At 39.3% G+C, this 23,749-nt stretch overlaps 3 protein-coding genes and 1 non-coding gene across 6 annotated transcripts; 2 read left to right on the top strand and 2 right to left on the bottom strand.

The window, feature by feature from the left end:
- Positions 1-334: 334 nt before the first annotated feature.
- Positions 335-7,376, top strand: LOC122669044 (UBP1-associated protein 2B-like). Of its 3 annotated transcripts, XR_006333957.1 has the most exons (3): positions 335-1,808; positions 2,490-2,668; positions 7,246-7,376. XR_006333957.1 is itself a non-coding variant. In XM_043865670.1 (2 exons), the coding sequence occupies exon 1, from the start codon at positions 402-404 to the stop codon at positions 1,806-1,808; it is 1,407 nt and encodes a 468-aa protein (XP_043721605.1). In that variant the 5' UTR covers positions 335-401; the 3' UTR covers positions 2,490-2,828. The 3 variants fall into 3 exon arrangements, 2 of the variants coding, with proteins under 2 accessions (XP_043721605.1, XP_043721604.1); XM_043865670.1 differs by lacking the exon at positions 7,246-7,376 and having other exon boundaries at positions 2,490-2,828; XM_043865669.1 differs by lacking the exons at positions 2,490-2,668; positions 7,246-7,376 and adding an exon at positions 1,918-2,208 and having other exon boundaries at positions 337-1,808.
- Positions 7,377-9,689: 2,313 nt separating this feature from the next.
- Positions 9,690-11,419, bottom strand: LOC122667395 (ethylene-responsive transcription factor 1B-like). The gene is made up of 2 exons (XM_043863661.1): positions 11,218-11,419; positions 9,690-9,997 (listed from the first exon to the last, which is right to left on the bottom strand). The coding sequence occupies exons 1-2, from the start codon at positions 11,417-11,419 to the stop codon at positions 9,690-9,692; spliced, it is 510 nt and encodes a 169-aa protein (XP_043719596.1).
- Positions 11,420-14,779: 3,360 nt separating this feature from the next.
- LOC122667154 (ABSCISIC ACID-INSENSITIVE 5-like protein 2) lies at positions 14,780-19,829 on the top strand. Its single transcript, XM_043863370.1, has 3 exons — positions 14,780-15,725; positions 15,805-15,876; positions 19,531-19,829. The coding sequence occupies exons 1-3, from the start codon at positions 14,922-14,924 to the stop codon at positions 19,609-19,611; spliced, it is 957 nt and encodes a 318-aa protein (XP_043719305.1). The 5' UTR covers positions 14,780-14,921; the 3' UTR covers positions 19,612-19,829.
- Positions 19,830-23,159: 3,330 nt separating this feature from the next.
- Positions 23,160-23,231, bottom strand: TRNAQ-UUG. Its single transcript has one exon. It is a non-coding gene; the product is annotated as a tRNA-Gln (tRNA).
- Between the last annotated feature and the right edge of the window lie 518 nt (positions 23,232-23,749).

The following is a 23,749-nucleotide window of genomic DNA, read 5'->3' as shown; positions in this document are numbered from 1 at the left end:
AGTCTGCGTACATTTAACCCTCCCACACCTGCTAACGGTAGCTTTGTGCACTGGATACAACCTTTTTATGTCTGGATGAATGGCGTGAAGCTTCTTCTATTATTTTCCTGAAACTCTAGCATTTAACATTTATTTACGGCCGCATACACAATTTTCTTTACCTTTTTTTTTTTTGGGGATAGAATACACTGTACTCTTACGAGTATCACGATTCACGACTTCTAAACCCTAAAAATTCTTGTTCTTCTGCTCTACCTGGCGACTGGCGTTAGGGGACGAAGGACTCCCAAAAATTAGACGTTCGGACGGAGTAAGGGTTACGAATCACGATAGGGTAGAAAAAAACCCTGTTTTCCAAGTTCCCCTTGTTTCTGCCTCTTCCATTCTCTTCCTCTCCGCTGATGGCGAAAAAGAGAAAGGTTGGCGATGAGGTAGGCATGTCCGTCACTGAACCTGATTCGAACGATGAGGAGGGAACAGAAGAAGATGTAGAGGAGGAAGAGGAAGAGGAAGAAGAAAAAGAAGAAGAAGAAGAAGAAGAAGAAGAAGAAAAAGAGGAAGAAGACCCAACGAAGCTGCTGGAGCCTTTCAACAAAGAACAACTCATCGACCTCCTTCGCATGGCGGCCGCTAACGATCCGAAAATACTCGAAGAAATCCACCGAATCGCCGACCGTGATCCTGCTCACCGTAAGCTTTTTATCCATGGACTTGGATGGGAGACTACCTCTGAAAAGCTCTCTGAGTTCTTCTCTCAGTATGGCGAACTCGAAGACTGCAACGTCGTCGTGGACAAGGTCACTGGTAAATCCAAAGGTTATGGATTCTTGCTCTTCAAGCACCGTCAAAGCGCTCAAAAAGCCCTTAAAGAGCCTCAGAAAAAGATTGAGTCTCGAATGACTGCTTGCCAGCTTGCCTCCGCCGGTCCTGTCAATATGTCCCATTCGAATTCAGTTTCGCATACGCAGCAGACGCAGCATCCCTCACAAGATACCCTACCGAGGAAAATTTATGTCGGTAATGTGCATTCAGATATTCCCGCTGATCAATTACACGCTTTCTTCTCCAAGTATGGGGAAATCGAAGAGGGTCCTCTAGGGTTTGATAAACTGACGGGAAAATCCAAGGGTTTTGCTCTTTTCATCTATAAGACCGTGGAAGGGGCGAGAAAGGCTTTAGAAGAACCGAACAAGAGTTTCGATGGGCACCAATTGTATTGCCAGAAAGCGACCGATAGCCACAAACAAAGGTCTGCTGCTGCCCCCACCACCGGAGGCAGCGGGACCACCCCTGGGAATGTTCCGGGTGGTGGTGGCTTTAATAATTCCACAGGTTATGGCTTCAATGCACACGGTGGTGCTGGTTTTGGAGCACACGGTGGTACTGGTTTTAGTGCTCCAGATGGGGCTATGGCTCAGCAGGCTTCGGCCGCTCAATTCTTAGGTCAGGGGCTACTTGGTGGAAACCTTCCGTTTGGTCCCGGGGTTCCTCCAAATCATCAGGCGGTGCTTGCTGTATTGGCTGCTGCTGGGCAGAATCCAGCTGCATTTGGAGTAAATCCTGCTGTTCTTGCATCGTTGAATCCAGCTTTTGCAGCTGCAATGAATTCGGCTCCACCACCTGTTGCACCTGCAGCACAATCGACAATGCCACAGGCAATGCCGGGATTTGGAATGGGGAATCCTGGTTATCAGAACCAACAAGCTTATCAAGTCAATAACTCTTATCAGAGTGGCCCAATGGGACAGGGTCATCAACCTAGGCCACATTCTGCCGTTGGGCCAATGGGAGGATATGGTGCTCGCTAGGTATGATATCTCTCTTGTTATTTGTTAGTTTGTAATGTGGTCGCTCACCCTCTCCTGAGGTTTCTCCGTTTGTTATTTATCGCTAATTTTCTGTTTACTTTGTTTTTAGTCTGATTATTTGGAACGAGGTTATTCGTGTTGCTTTAAAGAAAGGACGACTTTTGGGCCGTGGTCGCTTGGGGAATGAACGTGTTCAGATGCACCAATCAATTATTCAGAAAAGTTCAACTGCTTTTGTTTTCATTTTTACTTTCTTTTTATGGATGTACTTCTTTGAGATTTTTCCCCTGTGCATTTTCTCAGTAGTTTTGCCGGTCCTGTAACGAATATTTTCCAATTTCTTACATAAGCTTTTGATCGTGGACTAAGTTTTAGTGACACACGAAGAAGATGGTTTTGGTATGGCTTACTGGATATGATCATTATGATTTTTTCCTACCCGTTCGCGCCTTATTTCCTCTTCTTTAACTGTGAAAGGATTACTTTTATCAGCTCCATTCTTGAAAAATTAATTGTGATCAGTGATGTCTAGTGCACTTTTTGGTCTCCAATGTTCTGCAAAGCAATAATAATTTCATCCGTTATCCAGAAGCTAATTGTTACCCTTTGATTGAGCATTGAGTATGTATGTGGTGCACTTGATTCTCATTGCTGGTACTTCACTTTGGCAACACTCAATAGGTTTAAATACAATATGGCCTATCTCGCACCACCTGATCACATGATCAATTCGCACACTCGATGACGGATGATGCCGTCATAGTGAATGAGGAGATTCTCCGATCAGATTCTGAATCTTGGACCAATAATTCCCACGTGTTCAAGTCTATCGAGGAGAACTTCCCTCACAATTTTCCACTGTAAGACATTCTGAGCCACTTTTTCCTGGTTATCCTTCTTATTGTTTTTGCATTTGAATGCATTTAATCATTCAGATATCTAACTGCTGGTGCCTATGTTATCTAATTGTCATATAAAATATTTGTTAAGCGAGACTTCTATCTTACAATCTTGGGTACTGTTCTGTAGGTCAGTTTGTTTGACATGCACTTGGTGAACAATTTGCAGCAAGATGCAGAAACAGAGAATTGTTTTTTATTTTATTTTATTATATTAACTTGTTCACAATTTTACTATTTCTTGGCATTAGCTTGTTTGGCGGTTGTGTGGCATAGTTAAATAGCTAGGAGTGTACATATTTCTGTTTAGTTGTATGGGGATTTCTGTGTTCTATAACCAACTTGAAGTCATTTTGATCTCCAAATAAGGTTTAGTTTCACCTATTTTCAAGTCATTTTGTATGGAATTTATTTGGGGATTGAGTTCTTCTCCTTGGATATCTGATTAGGAGTCTCATGTGAAGTGTATTTTATTTAAAATCTTTGCTCAACTGAAAGTAAGAAATGGTGCTTGTTCTGTGTTTCATTCAAATCTCTCAGAATCCCAAGCTTTGGAGCCTAAATATTTATTCGTGTGATTCAAATGGAACCTAACTATATTTTCCCTTCACTCTCTCACTCCCCCAAAACAAAAAGCATGAGCTTACTTTAAAATCCATAGATGTCCATTAACACCATCGAAATCAATGTATATATGATGTACTTCATAGTAAAATTGCACAAAGGTAGAAAATGAAGAGAATTGTAACTGAATACGAGATAACAAAGGTTAGGGAGGACAACTTAACCCATGAGTCAACAAGGACCGCTCAACTCGGGATGTCTTGGGATTCTCTCAACCCAAGTGTGAGATTCTCTCACCACTAGAGGATCTAAAATTCTCTCAGTGAGGCTTACAAGCACAACCTAAGGGTAAAAACATAACTACAAGCTACTTCCTACTAGAGCATAGGAGATGAAATAGGAACGTTGGAGAGAGCTGTTGGTGGGGGTAGAAATAAAATAGTGTACTGTGGAAAGGACCATTGGTGGAGAAAACATAGTAAAGTGGGAAGGAGTGATGATTGGTGGGAGGGGGAGGGAAATAAAATATAGTATGGTACCGTTGCTGCAGGGGGGATATAACATATTAAAAGATGTTGCTTCAGTCGATCGTTGAAGCTTGCCATGGGCTTGGGCTTGGACTTGACCTTTTAAGCTCTCCATTGGCTTAGGCTTAGAAGTTAGAACTGCACCAGCTTGGGCCTTCCATGGATGATTGGGCTTAAGGAGATGTGCTACACCATTAGTCCCCAAGAGACCCAAGGTTAAGTGGTTCCCATTGACCTTTGAGTTAAGTGGTCCTCCTTGACCCGTGTTATCTTGTATTCGGTTCTCAATTTGGCAATAAAATTCTCTGAAATTCTCTTAATTTTCTACCTTTGTGCAATTTCACTTTGAATGACATTAGCTTGGTATTAGAGCAAGTTCCGAGTCTTGAGCACCATGCCCCGAAGAAAGGCAAATAACCCTGCGTCACATCTCTTGAAGGCATTTATTCCCGTGATGAGGTAAATGAGTAATGTAAGACTATAACCTGAATAGATCTAATCCCAGGCAGGATCTAAAAGAAAATCTCCAAAGAACAAGAAAGAGAGCAATGGAAACAAAAAATCATATGAGGGAATCAAGAGAACAATGGCAAGTAAGAATAAGGGAAACAAGAGAACACTGGGAAGTAAGAATAAGGGAAACAAGAGAACAATGGGTTCTCGAGTGAGTTTCACTTATCCGCTCTATTGTTCCCATGTTTCGGAGTGCTAGCTTCAACAAGCTTTCGATCTGATCCGATACTCTTTTTTCTTCTTATTGATCTGAATGAATCGAATCAGTCGTCCTTCCCCTTCAACCCAACTCTTGTACATAGTGAATGAGACTCGATCTTTTTACTACAAATTTTTAAGCTGTTTTGTTTCACTCATATTTATGCCAAATATCATTTAAGTAAATGTATAAGCAAATACCCCCTATTTGAATCCAATAAAAATAGTTAAAAAAATCAAAATTTGAAGGATAAAAAGTCAACCCCCAGTAAAACATTGTTAAAAACAAAAAAAAGCAGTAAAATATTCATTGTTTTGATATCTAAAACAAATATTTTCATTTAGACAATTTTGTCCGCATTCGCTTACACCAAATAAGGTTTGACCGGAACGTAACTCCTTCAATATAAATCAGATTTAAGCAATCTTGTATTTGTTGGAAAGCTGGTTTTGTGTTCTACCTAATACAAAAAATCTCATGTAAAATAAAATCATTTGACTAGTCGAACTTCTTGGAGAACAAGAACATTTCTCTAAATTGAGAGCAGTTTAATTACTTGTAGATAAGATAATATTTTTTAAGAGCAGCATAAACCAAATGTGGGACTAGGTATACCATGATAATGACAAATTCCAAGAATAGTATAAACCAATTGTATGTTTTGATTGTTTCAAACTTTCAATAGCTTGCTTCTTTAGTTTTGTTGTCATCTAGTTCTATGTTGATTTTTGATGAATTGATGTGGCTTAATGTTGATTTTTTATGGCTTGATGTGGCTTAATATTGATTTTTGATGTTATAAACTATATATTGTAACATACTAAATAATGTCAGAGAAGAGGGGAAATAAAAAATAACACTTGGGTGCCTTGGTCGCCTAGACAATGCTTAGGCAGGCGCCTTGTTGCCTAAGTGCTTAGGCACCCCTCCACCGCCTTGAAAACGATGGTTGAATTTTGAAAAAGATAGAACAATGATGTATTAGCGTGGGATTTGTTTTCAATTTCTATATTGTAAACCTAGCAAGTTGGGGCTTGTCTAGGGTTTGGTGTTGCTCTTGTTTTTTGTGGGTACACAAACTGAAGCAGTGATTGTGGATCATGAGTCGTTGTAGCAACTAAAACTTGAGTAGCATATTAAGCAATATACGAAGCCCCTCAAGGGCATGTCTCCGTGGAGGTAGGCATCTTCTCCAGACAACGTATATTTGGTGTCGTGTGTATGCTTTACTTTCTATTGTATATATTTGGAGTGTGTGCTTTGCATAGTGGGTGTGTATTGTCTGGTTGACCTGGCAACTATATGGTAGCAAGGTAGCCGTGCATATGCTTGTTTGTGGGATTGGTAAACTCGGGATTGCCCCGGCCAATCATAGTTTGCTTGAAGATCTCTACGTCAGTGTGGGGGGTTATCTGTGTGTTTGCGAATGAGTGTATGAAGACACTGATTCACCCCCCTCTATGTTAACCTAGGAATAACAAAAGTTTTGTTTGTTTGTTTCTTTTTGTTTGTGTCCATCTAGGACTCTGCTCTGTTTGCAAGATTCTGTAAGCCGTTTGGGCATCTCTTTTTTTTGACAATTTTGTAGCCCTCTTGGGCACCTTTATTTCTTAATGAATATATTTTCTGTTTCCTTTCAATGGATTGTCTTGCTATTTTAGTTTCTTATTTGCATACAGTCCATTTTGTCTGCGTATTTCTGTGAATGCTCATTGGGAATTTTGAATGTCCTTCCATAATTCTGCAGAGTTTGGCCTTTGAAAAAATACTTTTACGAACAATGTATATGAACCCTTTTTGGGCATCTTGGAACACTTTATTAGGTCTAGCTGGATTGCTCATTTTGGTAGAATTGGATGTTTGGCCCTTGTGAGAATACTTTTATTAATGTCCTAGTTTGTTGAGGAGTATCTTAGTTTGTTTCTGTGGTTAAAACTGAAACCATTTGATTTGTCTTAATTTGTTAGGTTTCAATTTTAAGTGGTTAAAATTGCTCCTATACCCTTAAATCCCATTTGGTCTTTATTAATTCATTAAGTTTCAGTTTTAAGTGGTTAAAATTGCTCGTATACCGCTATGAGTCCCTTGCTGTGCATTATATGTTTCTGCTTATAGTTTATTTAGATTGTTTGCTAGGTGGGAAAACACTTCTTATGGTAGGTTATCAAAGGGCTATTATCTTCCAGAGGTGCTTCCCGATGGCAGAAATGCCCAGAAGCGTTCTTAGCATGGAAGTGTTGTGAAACACAGCCTTTAACTTGTGATTCTTTGCTTCCCACCCACCAAAATTCCTAGAGTGCTAGAGGTGTTGATTCTATTTTTATTTTTATTTCATTTTTCTTCATCAATTAGGTAGAAGAGGAGGGGATATATAAGGACTTCAAACCTTGGATCCAGGACAGGTAGGACTTGACCATCCCAATTGAATCCCAAATTGACTCATCCAATTCCAACGGATCCTTGGCCAAGTTTGCGGGCAACATCTTGTTGCAGAGCTGGTCACAGCTTATATGTGTTGGGGATCAGTGTCATAACTCAGGATTGGGTTCTGCTGATCCCAGTTGACTGGGTCAAGTTGTCTGATCCAATCCATATACTTAAAACTCTATGGGCCTCTATTTAATGTGTTCTTCGGAAGAGAATGGTACTTGGAGGTTCTCAAGTCTCAGTCTTATTGCTGAACTATTACATGCTTCAAGGAATAATTAATGCATTTCAACCCCATCTACTAACAGTTTGGCAGATCAAGGTAGCTGAGAAGGGAACTAGGAGGGAATTGGTGTTTGCTGTATTCCCCCACACCCTTCTTTCTTGGTTTTGTGGTTGCATGACAGTGCATCAGGTTGCAATTAGAGGATTAAGAAAAATTGACGAACACCATAATAGACCATTTCTGATCCTCTGTATACTAGGAGTCCATGACAGTAAATGACTTGTGTGGACCACTAGTTCTGCACTCGATGAAAATGAAAATGCTATTCTGGGTCCATCTACTCTTGTGATTTGCCTGCTTTTTGTGTTCAGAATCTTTAATGCTAATTAATTTCTTAGTATGTTCTGCAGGCAAAGAACTAACTCCTCTCACAAAGTGGTTGTGGTTCTTGTTTTTTATTCTCTCAATTGCTGATGATTTTTTTTTTATTAAGAGCATACTTGTATGATAGATTTTGAGGAAATTCGTTATACCGCAATTATATATCCTGATTTTATGGTACAACTATCTTGAATTCACATTATGTGAGGGAACTGTGTTGAGAATCCATGCCAAGTGCCAAGCTCAGAGCTTGGGATTTTTACCGAAATGAATCAAATTTTTAAACAGCGATGGTGCATGATTCATTAGGTTATTTTATACTACATTGCCTGGTAGCTGTGTTGCCATCGCCAATTTTGACTGGTCAGCATGGAGTCTCTTGTAGTTTTGAACAAAAACCAGGAGTTGATTTATTGTACATGGATTCATCTTCAGTAGTATTTTAGATGTTAATGAAAATGGAAATTCAAGTATAGGATGTCAAGAAATGAACTAATTTCAGCTGGCCTGGTAGGATGTTGAAATGTTTTATAGTTTCTTGTTTATTCTTTTCAGGTATGAATGATGTAGATTAATTAAAAAAAATTAAGTTAATGTGGGATCGTGATATAAAATTTTCATTCTGGTGAATGTAAATGAATTGAGTTAATTTCTGTTGCTAAAGTCAAATGGCTCTTGGTGGGATGCTTTCTTGGTGAAACAGATCATTCTTAACCAAGGATATAATAATAGGACTTGGAACAGGTATTGGCCTCAATTTATTCTGATCTTCTTTCAATTTGAATCATCCAGAATCAGCTGCTACACACAGACCCAGCTCTCCTCGGGCCATCCTTGTAGAGATGCAGGTTCAAAAGCTAGAAAAAATTAATCCATCCAGGAAGGCTGCTTCATTGAAATGAATCAAGAAAATTTGTGAGGATGTCAGACTCAGATTCAAGGCAACGAGTTGGAGGTTGAAGATAATGCTGAGAACAGGGAATTGTTTGCTTCAAGAAAGATCGTGTAATTTGCAGTTTGTTTTTTTTTTTTTGAAAATATGTGGTGCTCTTTGGAAACTCCTGATCAGGGCTTGATTGGGTTGAGCACAGATGGATTACTTTGAAGTTTAATTGTTGGGTTCCTTCCTACAGCAGTCAAGGCATCATCTGTGGGTTTTTTAGTGAACGAAGAGTGCATACTAATTTCATGAGGCTTGAAATGTGACTCTGGTCAACCCTCCTTTGGAGATTGTATGGCATGAACTCCTCAAGGCATAAGTCTGATGGCTGAAAAGAGAAAACCTTAGATCAGATTATAAAAAATATTTTACTTTGTCTGGAATACTCGTCCCCAAAATCTTAATACTCCAGCGATTTTGTAGGGTTTTTGACCTAACCCATTCCGATTTCTGAAACGTTGTTTATATAACATAGGTTGAATGATTCAAAAGGAAGACTGTGTGTGAAGACATCCATGGGATATTGTGATTCAAAAGGTGAAATTCGGGACTCCCATCATTATCAATTAATTGTCCCTTCTGAACATATGGCAAATATGTAAGCCATGGACACAGAAGGAGATTCCGACGAGCGAGAAGAGGAACGCTTTGCTTACTCGTCCGTTCTCAATTTCTAATAGTTTCTGGCTGGTATCAACCGATTTGAATCAGATTCGATATAACCGATTCCGAATTTTTTGAAACCCTGCACAGTTCCCTGAATCCCTTGCAACTTACTTTTATGTTGCAGAGAAATCTATCTAACATCGTATGGGTTGAAACATGTACAGCCTCCGGCACCCAGTGAGTCTTAGGATCTTTATCACCTCCAGTTTGCTGACCGGCTCAGTTCCCCAGTTCCTTTAACAAAGGGGGACTGAAATGACCTCTCTACCCATGCCCAAACATCCTGCCTGGGTGGGGTCCACCATCCCCCTATTAGAGGAACTGGGCCGATCAACAAACAGGAGGTGATAATTTTCCTTGAGTCTTATATCTGTTGTTTATTATTTTATCTTTATTTATTCTATTCTATGGAATCAAATTTTATATTTTATATTGATTTGAATGCGATATTTTATTTTATTTTATTTTATTTTTGATGAGAAAGAAGAAAATATTCTATTAAAAAGCCAGAAAAGTCTGTACATCGTATAAGAAACATCTTAAAGGGGAATTAGTTCTAAATTTCTAATGGTAGCCAAAATGTGGGATCGTAGAGCAGCAGTCCATTGATTGTGTTGGACTGACATTGGAGTAATAGTGAAGTTAGCTGAAAGTTCTGCTAAATCTAAGAAAGAAGAGAGCATTGTCCAAGGTACAGGACATTGTGAGTTGGGGTGCAAAAAGTCTATAAGGGTAGGGTTAGATATCCATATCTCCGTTGGACGGATTTCATTCTTGAGCGTGTGTTTCCATCCCTGCAAGAGTCCTGTTAGCTCAGCCTCCCTTTGGTTGGATGAACGCAAAAGTCCTGTAGACATTAAAACACTGTTGCCATCTAACAAAAAGCAATACCCCCCCCCCCAAACTAGTTAGGCCCATGGATGATTAAGGAAGGCTTGCGCAGCACAAAATAGGGAATTGTATATTGTTATTGAATGGGATATTTTGCTTCCTGACAATTTCATGTTGCAACCTGTTATTTATTTATGGGAAGTAGTTTTCTGACCGAGAGTGTATTCGCATGTGTCTATCTCTCTCCTCTTCAAAACAAGGAGGCAAGGGTGTCTTTTCATATGGGGAGGAGAGAGATAGACTCATAAGAGTGCTCGCGTAGACCATACTCCCAGATTGATTATGATTTTGATAATCCATATCGGATCATCCGTTCCAACCATTTTGTATCAGTATCGGCCAATCGGGGTATCCGATACCAATTCCTAAATCCCTGCCACCGACACTCGGACAGGTCTCTTCATTCATTTTCTTTTAAACTTTTCTCCATCAAACACAAATGACATGACACAATTTAATCTCTAATTCTTAGCACATTCATTTTTTTGACTTAGTTCATACAGCAAAGAAATAGAATCTAAAAAGATGTTTTAGAAAATATTAACACCTAGGACCAGATTAGTGAATAGTTTCTTTGGCTGCAAACACAGATAGCTGGAACATTCCTGCAACCCGGGTAGCAGCAAAGTTTTTTCCATTATTCTCTTTCTCTCTCTCTCTCTCTCTCATTTCCCTGTCTCTTTCCAAACCAGAGAAGTGCTGCTACCAAGGGTAACACTCAGCTCTGTGAAGAAACACGAAACACGATGGAGTTGTGAGACACGAACAAAATTGCAATTGTTGGAAGGGAAGAAGACTAGCTAACAACATCAAACTGTAAAAAAACTTCAATATTGAAACAGAGGATCGATGAACTACGATTAATACAAGAGAACTGATTTACGACTACAACCTTATGCTGGGAATATAATAAGTATATAAATATTTATATAGGGATCCGACTCCTCTACTTCCAAAGCTCCTATTTATATGGATTAGGGGTGGTTTCTACAAGATATTGTTCAACGGAGGATGACGGTGGTGGCGGCGGCGGCTTTCCTCCTCTGTTCTCATCCATTAATGAAGAAGAAGAAGAAGAAGAAGAAGAAAACGAGGAGGAGGAGGAGGAGGAAGCAGGATGAGGTAGTGAAGAATGGTGGTGGTAGTCATGGGGGAAATTGAGAATGGCAAAGATACCTCTCATCCGAAAAGCCGCCTGATCGTAAGCTCGTGCCGCCTCCTCTGCAGTAATAAAAGTTCCCAACCACACACGCTTACCCTGCCTGCTGGTATCCCGAATCTCTGCTGCGAATTTACCCCATGGTCGTCTCCTCACTCCTCTGTACTTAACACCACCACTCTCTCCTCCTTCCTTCTTGTAAGCTTCGTCTTCTTCCATGCTGAGTCTCTTGATCGATGGCTGGCGGGCTAACCTAACCTAATAACCCCCTCACCACTTTGGCATTTAAACTGCTCGAGTAAAGCGGGCACTTTGGAGGGTCTTGATCTTCTGATGTGGATGATCCAATGGGTTAGAATTATGGCGTCCTCCATTTGGTGGACAAGCTTTGAGAGGGATGTGTTTGGAGCACATTGTACGTGAAACGGTGGTGGATCGGGAGAATAGATCATCTGCAATCAGGTGAACGTACCTCTCAGAGTTAATCATGTTTTAATTTTGTTTCCATAAAAAACCCTCCTCCCCTTGCAAATGGCAAAAATAGGATAGGTGGTTGACTCTCACACGAACGTTCACCTGTTGGTGGTACTTGCAAAGGAATCAAACTCGTGGATCAGACTCCTCCTCCTCTCTGGCTCCATAGTGTCAGTGAGGCATCCAACAGGGCTGGGCTGCTGGGCATGTCAGGATTTGTGTCTGTGTGGGGTCTGGTGTGCCAGCAACCCAGCGCCATTGGATGCTCACTGGGCACTCCCTGGCTACTGGGCTCGCAGGAGAGGAGCCGAATCGTTCGGTGGGATGGTCAAGTATTCAAGTGGAATGGCTATTTTCAATTAAACTAAACGAATCACTTCACACCTCCTGATTATTACGTTATTATTACATATGTCCCTTTAGTAGTCAGTTTTGGTTAATCATTTTTTGTCGGTTCCAATTATATAGTTTTTAACTTTTCGGTTTGAAAAGATGTAAGCACTTTAAAGAAAATCCACTACCGAGCAAATGATCACCATCCCCATCAATCCTGAATCTGAATGATCCAGACCAGTCAATTCTAGAGGTTTTGAACTGGATCACAAAATTTTCAGATTTAAAGGTCCGATTCTAAGATTTTTGGGGCCAATTCAACTCAAATTCCAAGTTTAAAATCTTTGATGATGACCCAAGAATCCATTCATTGGTGAAGAAGAGATTTCTCTACCACACGGTTGAAGAAATTCTTACTGATAAAAAATTACTCTGAAAATTTTCCTAGGGTTTGACTTGTTCCCATCCTCTTCTCATCCCCCACTCCCTCATTTTCTCCTTGTTAAGGACTTGTTCTTCATTACTAATTTAATGAAAGCTCCAAAGGCTTGTGATATTTTTATGCGCTGGCCCAAGCCCAATATTAAACCTTGTGGGCTGATGTGGCCCTGGGTTGTAACCTGCCCATAAAATCCTTGGAAGAGTAGAGTTCTGCCACACCACCATCCAAGACCCTCCACCATTTATTGTTGCCATGTGGCAGTTCGGGTGGATGTTAAAGTTGGTGAACATGTCGTTTTCAACATCTTTTTCATTTTTATTGACCGTTCATAGTGTTTCTGAATGTCACAAGATAGATCTGAGCCATCCATTTTCATATTTTTCTTATATAAATCTTCTGTTCTTGCTTAGAGTTGGGAAAATGCATAGTGATAGTTAAGAGTACCGATATAGATGCATAGCATACACATGATACATGTTAGTCAATTTTAGATTATGAAATTTAGCAGATGGCTATTCAAGATTATTTCCTCTCTTGATGATGGTTGTAGATTAGTCTAATGACCAGAAGATGACTAAGAATTTTCGAGCCATCTAGCAAACTTCATATGCAACTAAGGGTGTCAATTAGATCAGTTCTAGTTGATTGGTTTTAGTCCGATTCGATTCAAGGTATGAAAAAGTAGAATCGAGAAACGATTCGTTTATTAAACAATTCTAATATCCAAACCAATTAATAAACAGTTTTGATCAAATGGTTTTTAGATGGTTCCAATTAAACGGTTTAATTAGTTTCAATTTCGATTTTGTTGTTCATTGAAGTAATCATTTTTGGACCCAATTGGGGGTATGAACCTATTTTTATTTGGGCTTGAACCATAATATTTAGACTCAAGTTGTGACCTCAAAAATAAAATATGTCCAAAGGTTGGAATAGACATATCATCTATTCACATGATAGAATAGACGCCTTGTGACCTCTAAATCCGCTACAAAACACTAGAAAATATATATAGAATGCAAGGGTAAATCATTTCCCTCCTCTCAAAATAAAAATAAAATTGTAAGGATTAATTAATTTTTGGGAGAAAGCACTCTGTCGGGAGTGTGGCCTATGCCAGCACTCCCATGAGTCTATCTTGCTCCTCCCCATATGAAAAGACACCTCTGCCCCCTTGTTTTGAGGAGGAGAGAGACAGACCTGTTGGCGTAGGCCACACTCCGGACAAAGAACTACTTCCCTTAATTTTTTAAGGGAAAAAGATCTCTATCCGGGAGTGTGGCCTATGTCAGCATTCTCATGAGTCTACTTCTCTCTTTTCCATATAAAAAGACACCTCTACCCCCTTGTTTTGAGGAAGAGAGAGATAGACACATGGTAGTGTTGACGCAGGCCACACTTCGAGCCAAAGAATTATTTTATTTAATTTTTTAACTGGTTTAAAAAAAAAGATTGGACATGCTAGCGGTATACGTACGCTAACACCCTATTTGTCTAACTTATCAAGCTAAAGGTCATGGACTCATGGAGTTAGTACCACTTGACTCTATATATGTCTCGATCGGACAGTCTTAATTTGGGAGGTATTTGATTTGGATTGCTCAGCCGCAAAGCCATGAAAGCGCCAAAGAGCACTCACTTGTTTGGGGGAGAGGAAACCTATAAATACTAATGAGAGACAAGAGGGAACGAGAAAAACTTGAGCTTTGTAGTTCAGACTTTCAGAAAGAGTTCTTAACAGTCAAAGCGAAATTTCATACTATTTTCATGGGAAACGAAATTCCAATTCAGAACTCCTCTTCCTCCACTAAGAAACTGAAACTGCCCTTTGTTCCTCTCTCTCTTCCTTTTTAGTCTCTGAGAAATCCGAATCTCCCGCCAACGACTCCGCTTTCGGAGACCGATCTGTGTAACTGAGTAACTTGTTCTACCATCCCCCTGGCGGCTCGGATTACCCGCGCTCTGAGACTTTCTCAGATAAGCTGCCAGTCGTGTTCACTCATTCTCTTTCACTGATGTTTTTTTCGTTTCACTCAATCAATTGGGTGATGGTGACTTGAATTGATCTCTAGGGGGGAAAAAAGACTTTAATTTTTCTTTTGATCCCTTCCTTTCAGTTGGGGTTCTTTAAATCTCCACGCCATTTTTGTTTCTAATCACAATTTATATCCCATTTCATTATAGAATTTTGGTTTGGGCAATTTTCCCTTTTTCTTATTGATTTCGGAACTGAATTGGGTTCTCACCCATGTTCATATGCTAATGCTATCGTCCAAATCCTGTTTGAGAAGGTGAGTTTTAGTTATTCGGGCGACTCCGAATTGATCTGATCTGATTTTTAACTTTTTTCCCACTTGAAATTATAATCTGGTGTTGGTTTCAGAGTCTCTTTCTCTTTCTCTTTCTCTGCCGCTCTCCTTCACTGGGTTTGTTTGTTTTTCTGAGATGTTCTTCCAGTGGTTGTAGGAGTGGATGGGGTTTAGAACAATGGTGTCTCCGAACAGAGGTCAGACGGCTCATTTCCCGCCTTTCGGTAGGCAAGGCGCTCTCTACAATCTCACCCTCGATGAGGTCCAGAGCCAGCTAGAGAATTCCGGAAAGACATTGGATAACATGAATTTGGATGAGCTGGTGAAGAGTGTCATTGCTGCAGAACAGGACCAGGTCGTTCAGAATGCTGCTGCTTCTTCTTCGTCATCCACTGCAGTTACTCCTGGGAATTTAAATTTAAATCGAACACTCAGTAGAAAAACTGTTGATGAAGTTTGGAAAGAAATTGCTCATCAAGAAGAGCAAGGAAATGCAGGTCATGAAGAATCAGTGCAGAGGCAACCAACCCTTGGAGAAACTACCCTTGAGGATTTCCTGGTCAGGGCTGGTGCCATTAACGCAGGCAATCAAGATAGTGTTGTTGATGCACAGTCATTGGTTGCCACTGATACCATTGTTGCGGCAGCATCGCAACAGGCAGATTGGTTTCAGTTCCAGATGGCTGCTGTCCAGCAACAACAACAGCAGATGTCAGTCTTGGATTCGACTATGCCTCTTTCTGTATCAGTGTTTGGTACTTCAGGTGTGGATGTTGGCTACCATGAGAATCAACTGGCACTATCAATGCCAATGCCTTTGGTGGTGGCCGCACCAGCAGAGTCACAGGCAGCAGTTGATAGGAAACGACGGTTCTCAGATGAGATAATGGAGAAGACCATTGAGAGGAGGCAGAAAAGGATGATTAAGAACCGTGAGTCAGCTGCTAGATCAAGGGCAAGGAAGCAGGTGCATTTCTTGGAGTTAGGTTCTTATTTTGTTGTGATTGATGTTTGATATAAAGACATTTACTTTTGGGTGATAATAGGCTTATACGAACAAGTTGGAGAATGATCTTGCACAATTGAAGGAAACAAATGAGGGGCTTATAAAGGAGAAGGTATGATCATTTAAGCTTACCTGCAGATATACATGATCTTTCATTTCCCCTGGAGGATTAGCTATCTGTGCAATTTGTTTTCTTAACTATTATACATACATAGATATTTTGGATATGTTGGTTACGATACATTGAGTGCACTGAATTCTGATTATAGAATCATCATGTGGAATTGGGATAGTGGTCTCTAAGATTTAAATAAGCAGTATCTATTGTTGTGATAAATCTTGTTGCAAATTTTTAGTGCATACTCTCTTAAGGCTGAAAGCTGAACTTGGGACTTAGATCATGTGTATTATTCTAAATATGCACTACATCATGGTTTTGTTGAACACTCATTACTTGCTAGAAACTCTTGAAGTACATTGGAGGCATTCAAGAATCCTGAGGCAGATCAGTATCCACAATATTGAGATAACCTGTGGAACCAGGTCTGTGGGGCTTGTTTGAGGCTGTATAAAGACTTGTGAAGTTTGCACACATGTTGCGGCCTGGAGGGATCCTCAAAACCAGGCGGCTGAATCATATTAACTTCCTCATTAAGAGCACCGTGCAAAAAAGTGTTGTGCACATCAAGGCTCTGTATGACAACGTTTCTGTTCCAAAATACTGTTTCTGAATCAGAAACTGCTTATTTTTTTTTTGTGTTTCTGTGATTTTGGAGTGATTCTGTGTCAACAAATGCTGTATGTTGAAACTGGAAAAAATTGTTTCTGCCACTAGAAAAAAAAGAATGTATGGTTGCATATAAGAGAAGAATTTCTTCTATTCTACGGCAGTCTTGGCAGTGAAGGTGGTGGTGGGGGTGGAGATAGTTCATCCAAGATGGTCTTAGCATGTTGCAAGAATTGTGCAATAGAATCATCAGGTTTCTTTTCAAGTTGTTGAACACTGAGAAGTGTTGGAGGCAGAACCATAAGCGGAGGTGAGAGATTCCCAGATATCTTGGTTGTTTCTTTGTCAACAATGAGCGGGAGAGCTTATTCAGAGAGAGAAGCAATTAACAGGTTCATGATCGTAGCATCTTGTTCAAGCCAATGGAGGACGGCAACAGCATCACACGGACAAGGAATGATGCCCGTGATGTAGCCATAAAGTTTTTGAGCGTTCAGATACAGGATCAATTGTGCTTTCCAAAATAAAAAAAGACGAAGTGGTGACCAGATGTGAGAGAGGAGGGAGTACCGTCAGTGGAGGGGTTGAGAGAGGAGGCAGTAGCAGGGGAGGACTCCATGGAGGAATCATTCAATGATAGGATGAGAAAGATGAAGATCGGCTAGGATGGGGAAGGAAGAGGAGATCAATTAGGATTTAGAGGCGTGGGCCAGGCAGCTTTGTTACCATGTTAGGGTGAATATTTTCCTTGAATTAATTGCTCTACAGTTGTAGGAATTACATAAAGTTACAATAGTGAGAATCCTAGCCAATTTATACAGCATAGAAAGAAGAGATTGAGATAAAATGGAGTTGTACATGTGATATTATTGACCAACAAGAGATATAGATAACTAAGGAAACTACTCAAAACCGAATAAGAGTTTCCTAGAATAGGAAGACTCCTATTGGGAAAATTCAAAGTTCTTAGATTCATATTCATTAGAGGATGAAGAGGATGAACAGAAGGTGGTTGATTTTCGTGAAAAACAAATAGATGTACAAAGAAAAATGAGCCTGGATTCCACATAATTTGTTGAAACTGGAGCTGGGGATGATAGCTTCGAAAATTGGAGTCAGGATTGATCTCTTGCAATGTTCTGAGTAATGGTACATTTCCAAGCAAGGTTATGGGTGTTGAAACTTCTTTAGACTTTGTAAATGGAATTAAAGTCGAACTCATCTATTCCACATGAACCATAGACCCACAGTCCTCTACTTGGCTGTAATTTGTGCACCACATGAGGATGAACATTAAGTGGTAGAAATGTTTGCAGTCTTTTTTTTGAGGTGCCTATATAACATAGCCTACTGTACAAGTGGTCTTGGCATGTTTTGTTTAGTGATTGAAAGGCTCACTGAGGAGGTGCTTCACAGTATATACATAAGGTAAAGTATATATTAGGTTACTTGTACATAGAAACCTCACAGGCTAATGTCCTCCAATCAAATTAGATTCTTTCTTTCAATAATCTATTGATAACTAGGTAGGTTGCAATTTAAATGAAATCCTAAATCAACTAAACTTCTAACCCAAAAAAGGGTGTACCCAGTGCACGAGGCTCCTGCCACTGCGGGGTCTGGGGAGGGTCATAATGTATGCAGCCTTACCCCTGTTTTATTTCTAAACTTCTAAACTAAATCCTATTTATTTCTCCAATTGTCAGGTGGAACTGCAAGGCAGTTGGAAATAGGCCCAAGCATAAACATAAGGAAGCCCAATTAGAGTTCAGAAAGTTCTCTGTGAACAAGATTACTTTAAGCCCCAATTATAACTGCATTTCTACCTCCACATGTTTTGCCAAACAAGCTTACCTTGAGGCCAACTGAATCAGCCCATTGCAGGACAACACAGTTGACCATAAGGTGCCTTTTCTTTTCCTTTTGTCCCTGCCCCCTCCTCCCGTTTTTCTTTCAATGAACTCATGCTCTAAACCTCCCCCATGAACTACTCCATTTTGTACCTCAACTAGTCAACTTTCATCTCAGGAAGGATTTCATGTGTTCAGTCAAGAATGAGAATTTGGTGAAGATGAAGAGGTTTAAATTCTGGAATTGGTGAAGGTCTTGTGATAACCTGTGGATCTTTTGTAATATTGCAATTCAGAAGTAACAATGGACATGAAAAATAAACATCCTTTAGAAGAAAAAGTAAATCAAGAGAAGATAGCAAAATGAAGATATTAAAAACGGAAAAACCATTATGGTGATTTACTATGTATCAACAAATGACAAAAGATTCTCAGTTGGCACAAGTGCTTGAGGATAATTAGTTGTCCCCACTTCAAACTACCTATTATTTTGCTATTGATACTTTTGGAACAGTGGCATTTTGCAAGTATCATCCTTTAAGTAGTACTAGTAACTATGCAGTGAAGACTGATTTGGACTTGCAAATTAAATTTTTAACATCTTTCTACCCTGTTATTTGTGGCTTTTTCTTATTACATATTAGAGGATAATAGAGGCTTGTAAAAGATTTTTGGTATTTATGTACATGTCTGGTGAGGTGAAGATCTGCTTGCCCCAACAGTAAGGACATTGGATTGTTGTGGTCTAGTCCTGGGATTGAATACAGGCTTCACCTTTCTTCTTCTAATCCTTCACCTCACTTTCTCAAAAATAAGAGGGGGGGGGGGGGAGAGCTCTGGTGGAGGTTGTGAAATGGAAGTACTTTGTTTAACAGATATACCTATGATACAGAGGGAATTAGTGTGTATAGAAAGTATATATGTTCTCCTGATCCTTTAAACATGTGTAATGAAGTGCATTCATGTTCCCTACTAAATTCTCATGGTTGATTACAAGGGGGAAAGATAAAGAAAGAAAAGGCTGATGTTCCCTTCTCTGACCCAACTAGCTTTAGAGATTTGTACTCACAAATACCTAGAATGCCTTTACTATGCAACTATAGTTAGAGTGGACTTTCTAATAAAGCAAGGTAATTCAGATGAGTGATGCCAGTAGACTGATTGACTCCCTAATGGTTCTGTTGAGCAGGAGACGCGGATGCTTTTTCCTTCTGATCCAACTTCTGTGCCTAAATACCAACTTCGTCGTACCAGCTCAGCACCATATTGATGCAGGCATGGATATCTATATTAATCTTTCTTTTTTTCACTTATTTCCATTCTTATTCATTAATTTGTAGATCTGTTCAAGCCTTAGTTATATTTGAGTCTGTGAGTCTCCCAATGGTGGGCTTTTCTAATTATTTGATGAAGGCTGAGGTTGAAAGGAAGAGACATCCACTCCTCACCCCCTACAAAAATGAAAGAAGAAAGAAGAAAAAAAAAAAAGGAGAATTCAAAAGTTTTTTTTTATTGTCTCTCTCATTGCAGCTTTTATATTTACAGACTCCCAAAACTTTTTGCTCATCTCTCTACCTTTGGTGATCACATGTCAACTTTTGTAACCTGAAAACTGACAGTAGAGGGCATGGTGCTATTGGGTTTTCAATTGTTGGATTCAAACTCAACTCAATCCTACTTAAATACTTTCATAATCCCCAGCCAACGGATTAAATGGTCGATTAGTACGTGCCAACATTCTTACTATATCAGTTCCCTGAAAAGAGAGGGAAAGCTTTCTTACTGTTAAAAGAATCCTTTTAAATAGTAGGCTTGAAGTTTTCATTTGTTTCTTGCTTGTTTTTTCCACAGGAATGGTAATGTGTCCATCAACCAGAAAAGCAAAATTTGGTGTATGAAAATGGAAGTTCATAACACCAAGGCAATCAATACAAAGTTTCTCCTTATGCATGATTGGACAGTTGGGATCATACAATGAAGAGATTGCAGATGGAGCTTTCTTATGTCCTTCCATGGAAATTTTGTAACAGAAAGTATATCTTTTTTTTTTTTTTTGGGGTAGAAATAACAGAAAGTATATCAAAGCAGAAGATTGCTGCCACAAGTCAAACAAATCACCATAACTTTATCATTTTCATTAATGAACGATATATAGTTTAATAATTTTCATGAATTGAGCAGAGGCAGAGTTCATCTAATGGGGATTATGTTATAGTTATGGGAGAGGGTTCTCTGATCAAGTGGCATAGGGGAGCACATCAATGAGGTGTGATAAAACAGTATCATACATTGGAGGATAGCAAGGTCATTTCATGTGAGGAGAGAGACATAGAATGCTAGTGTATCCTGTCCTGGTGGCTCAGAGAACCTTTTCCATATAATTGTATATATTTATGAGACACCATGGACTGGCATCACGGTCCTTGTGTTCATACCCTACAAGTCAATGTATCTTAACCGTTCAATGAACGAGGTCAGAAGTTCTTAACCATCGGAGTTAAGGTTAATCGGAGAGGGAAATATAATGCAGCAAGAAGGGTGGAATTTATGTCCTCCCAAACAATGAACTGATGAGGTGTAGTCATGGTTCTAAGTATCGGTATCATATGTCCCGATACAGGTGATATGTATTGGTTTTGCTAGTCATCGATATTGATACCATGCCGATACTATGTCGGTAGCACGGTACGGACAAGGGATAAAATGGTCAAAAAACTCATTTTTTTTATTAAATTTCAGGGGTAATTTTGTTCCGATCCAGGCTGATATCGTATCGATATCGTATTGATTTTGTGTGTTGCCGATACCTGTTCCTATACCATGCACTAAAACCATGGGTGTAGTAGAGTGAAAACTAAACCAATTTGAGAAGTTTTGTCAAAACAAGGATTGGTCCAAGAGTTTAAACCAAGGAAGAAACAGAGAGAATTCCTTTCTTCTTTTTCTGTTTTAAGTACAGAAGAATGAATGTTCCATCCTTCCATGTAAGGGTGTCAATCGGCCGGTTCGGTCCGATTTCATGAGGCTGAATTGGTTTTAGGCATTTCGATTTGGCCTGGTTTGGTTTTCCTTAATATATCTATAAACAATGAAACAAGTTTTATCGGTTTTTATGGGGTTTTTTTTTTGGCCAGACAGACAGCCATGGATGGGGATTGGGGATTGTGGAAGGAAGGAATCATTCGTTCATTATCTTATTCTGGGCATCCAGAGATGGAAAGCCATGAAGGGGTGAAGGCATCAATTATCATCTATGTCCAGTGAACAGATGCCAAGGAATTAATCTTTTTTTTGGTGGTCTGGTAGTGGTGGGTGTTTGTTACTTTGTTACCATTGAATCCTTGCTGCAGAGTGGCAGCTCTGTAGTTCTGTTTTTGTGATTTGGCACTTCAAATTCCTCCCTTGTTAGTTGTATGCTGCTGCTGCCCTCCTTTCCTCTCTCTTCCTCCTATCAACTATCATTCTTTCAAGCATCAACCACATCACCTTTGAAAGGACTGTTTGAATGTCCGGTGGTGTAGTGTGGTGCAAGGATTTAGTTCGCGGTATCGGTCATCAGTTGCCACCGATATTGATATCGATATAGATCAGCTGATATGCCTAGATCAGATTCTCATTTCTCAGATTGGTTGATGATGTTGTCAACCAAAAAAGGATCAAGTTTCCATTCACCAATGATGAAGAGAGAATCTCTTAAAACATGGGTTTTGACCCTTGGATGGAATAATGACACCGCAGTTACTAAACTCTAAAAAATACTTTAGTCACTAGAAAAGTTAAAATTTGTCAGGTTTTTTCTAGGTGTCATACTTCACTGTTTACCATTTGATGGTACATAGGTTAGTCGATGTGATAGAAGACCTCACATACATCAATGAATTTTTTTTTTGACTTTTCTAAAAATAATGACACCGCAATTACTAACCCATGGACTATCATGTGACAAATAATAAAACGTTATACTTCACTAGACATAGTGACGGAAAAGAAAATCCCATTAAATACCTGTCTAAAGAAGGTGAAAAGAAAGGGATAATGTCTCACAATCACACTGTTTGGCAAAATGTCCGAAAGGAAATGAATGCCAGGGGAAAGCTCTCCTTGCAAAATGTCCCACAGGAAATGAATGGTATGGGAGAAATGGTAAATGTCCCTGTAAGAGTGTTTTGATGCACCTCATCCACGAAATGAGAACGGTATCTCTTGATGGGCATATTTTACTTGTGCTGTGGAAAGGTGATGTGTCGTTTTTTTTTAACCAAAAAGGTTAAAAGGTAACGTGAATTGAATATGTCTTAGGTTGGATTTTTCAATCTTAAGGGTGGGTTAGGGTTGAAATTTTCAGGCCCGGGGTTAAGATCGGGCTGGGCCAGGATTGAGGCTTTGGGCTAATCCTGAACCAATTCGGCCCTGTGTTAGGTTATACTTCACAATTTAATGTTTACATTTTATGATTTTTGTTTAATATTTAATTATCTATTGGTTTATCAAAATAAAGTCTAATTATCTATAAAACAAAGCTTAATTATCCATTGAACAAAATTATTTACAATTTTAAGATATAAGTTTTTAACTCAAAGAAAAATCTAATAATCAATTGAATATGAAACAAATTAATACCCAATGTGTGTGTCGTTTTTTTAATGCATAGGAAGATATAAATGGTAAAAAAGCCAGGCTAGTCAGGGTCAACTCAGCCCGATTATAGTCAATGAGGGTTGGGCTGGGCTGGTCTAAGTGTGACAAGGTTGGGGTTTTAAAAAATCCGGCCCAAACTAACCCATAAATTTGGATCACAGTTCAACCTTATAAAAATACAGGTCCCACCGGGATTCGAACCCAGGTCGCTGGATTCAAAGTCCAGAGTGCTAACCACTACACCATGGAACCGTGTATTTCTGTTATGTGTAATATATCTCTTTTCTAAAATATATAGTAAACGGTGTGGATTGATCACGCATTTTTTTTTCTTCCAGCAGGGATCTTGGATCTATATGTACACAAAATTTGAACCCTCTTCCAACTATTCCATAAAAACCTTTCAAACGAGTCACTTAAAAAACCTCTTTTCAAAAAATAAATTGAAAGAAACAATCTGTTCTCCCGGGACCATAAATTAACATTTTTCTAAGAAATATCGAAATGCCATGGGAAAAATGACTTGGATGAATTGATGGTCATTACGTCTACGTTAGACGTAGTTATTATTAAAGATTTGTCTTGTACTACCTTCGCTCTAAAGAATGAGAAACTTAATTTATGGTTGTTTGTATGGTTTTTGTATTTTCTTTTCCTTTGTCTTGTTTAAGGCTTTTTGGTGTGCCTTAATTTTCGTTAAATTGATTATCTTTTGCCTATTGAAGAGAGAGAGAGAGAGAGAGAGAGAGGTATTAGTCCTAAATATCTGT

The sequence above is a fragment of the Telopea speciosissima genome, chromosome 7 (genome assembly GCF_018873765.1).
Source record: "Telopea speciosissima isolate NSW1024214 ecotype Mountain lineage chromosome 7, Tspe_v1, whole genome shotgun sequence".
NCBI classification, from domain to species: domain Eukaryota; kingdom Viridiplantae; phylum Streptophyta; class Magnoliopsida; order Proteales; family Proteaceae; genus Telopea; species Telopea speciosissima.
This window is presented reverse-complemented; position numbering and strand designations above follow the sequence as displayed.

Coding starts and splice junctions, on each gene's coding strand:
- LOC122669044 (XM_043865670.1), top strand. CDS start 402: ATGGCGAAAAAGAGAAAGGTTGGCGATGAGGTAGGCATGTCCGTCACT.
- LOC122667395 (XM_043863661.1), bottom strand. CDS start 11,419: ATGGAAGAAGACGAAGCTTACAAGAAGGAAGGAGGAGAGAGTGGTGGT. Junction 9,998..11,217: donor GGCGGCTTTTCGGATGAGAG/GTATCTTTGCCA, acceptor TAATGTCTACAG/GACTTTTGCGTTCATCCAAC.
- LOC122667154 (XM_043863370.1), top strand. CDS start 14,922: ATGGGGTTTAGAACAATGGTGTCTCCGAACAGAGGTCAGACGGCTCAT. Junction 15,726..15,804: donor GATCAAGGGCAAGGAAGCAG/GTGCATTTCTTG, acceptor GGGTGATAATAG/GCTTATACGAACAAGTTGGA. Junction 15,877..19,530: donor AGGGGCTTATAAAGGAGAAG/GTATGATCATTT, acceptor TCTGTTGAGCAG/GAGACGCGGATGCTTTTTCC.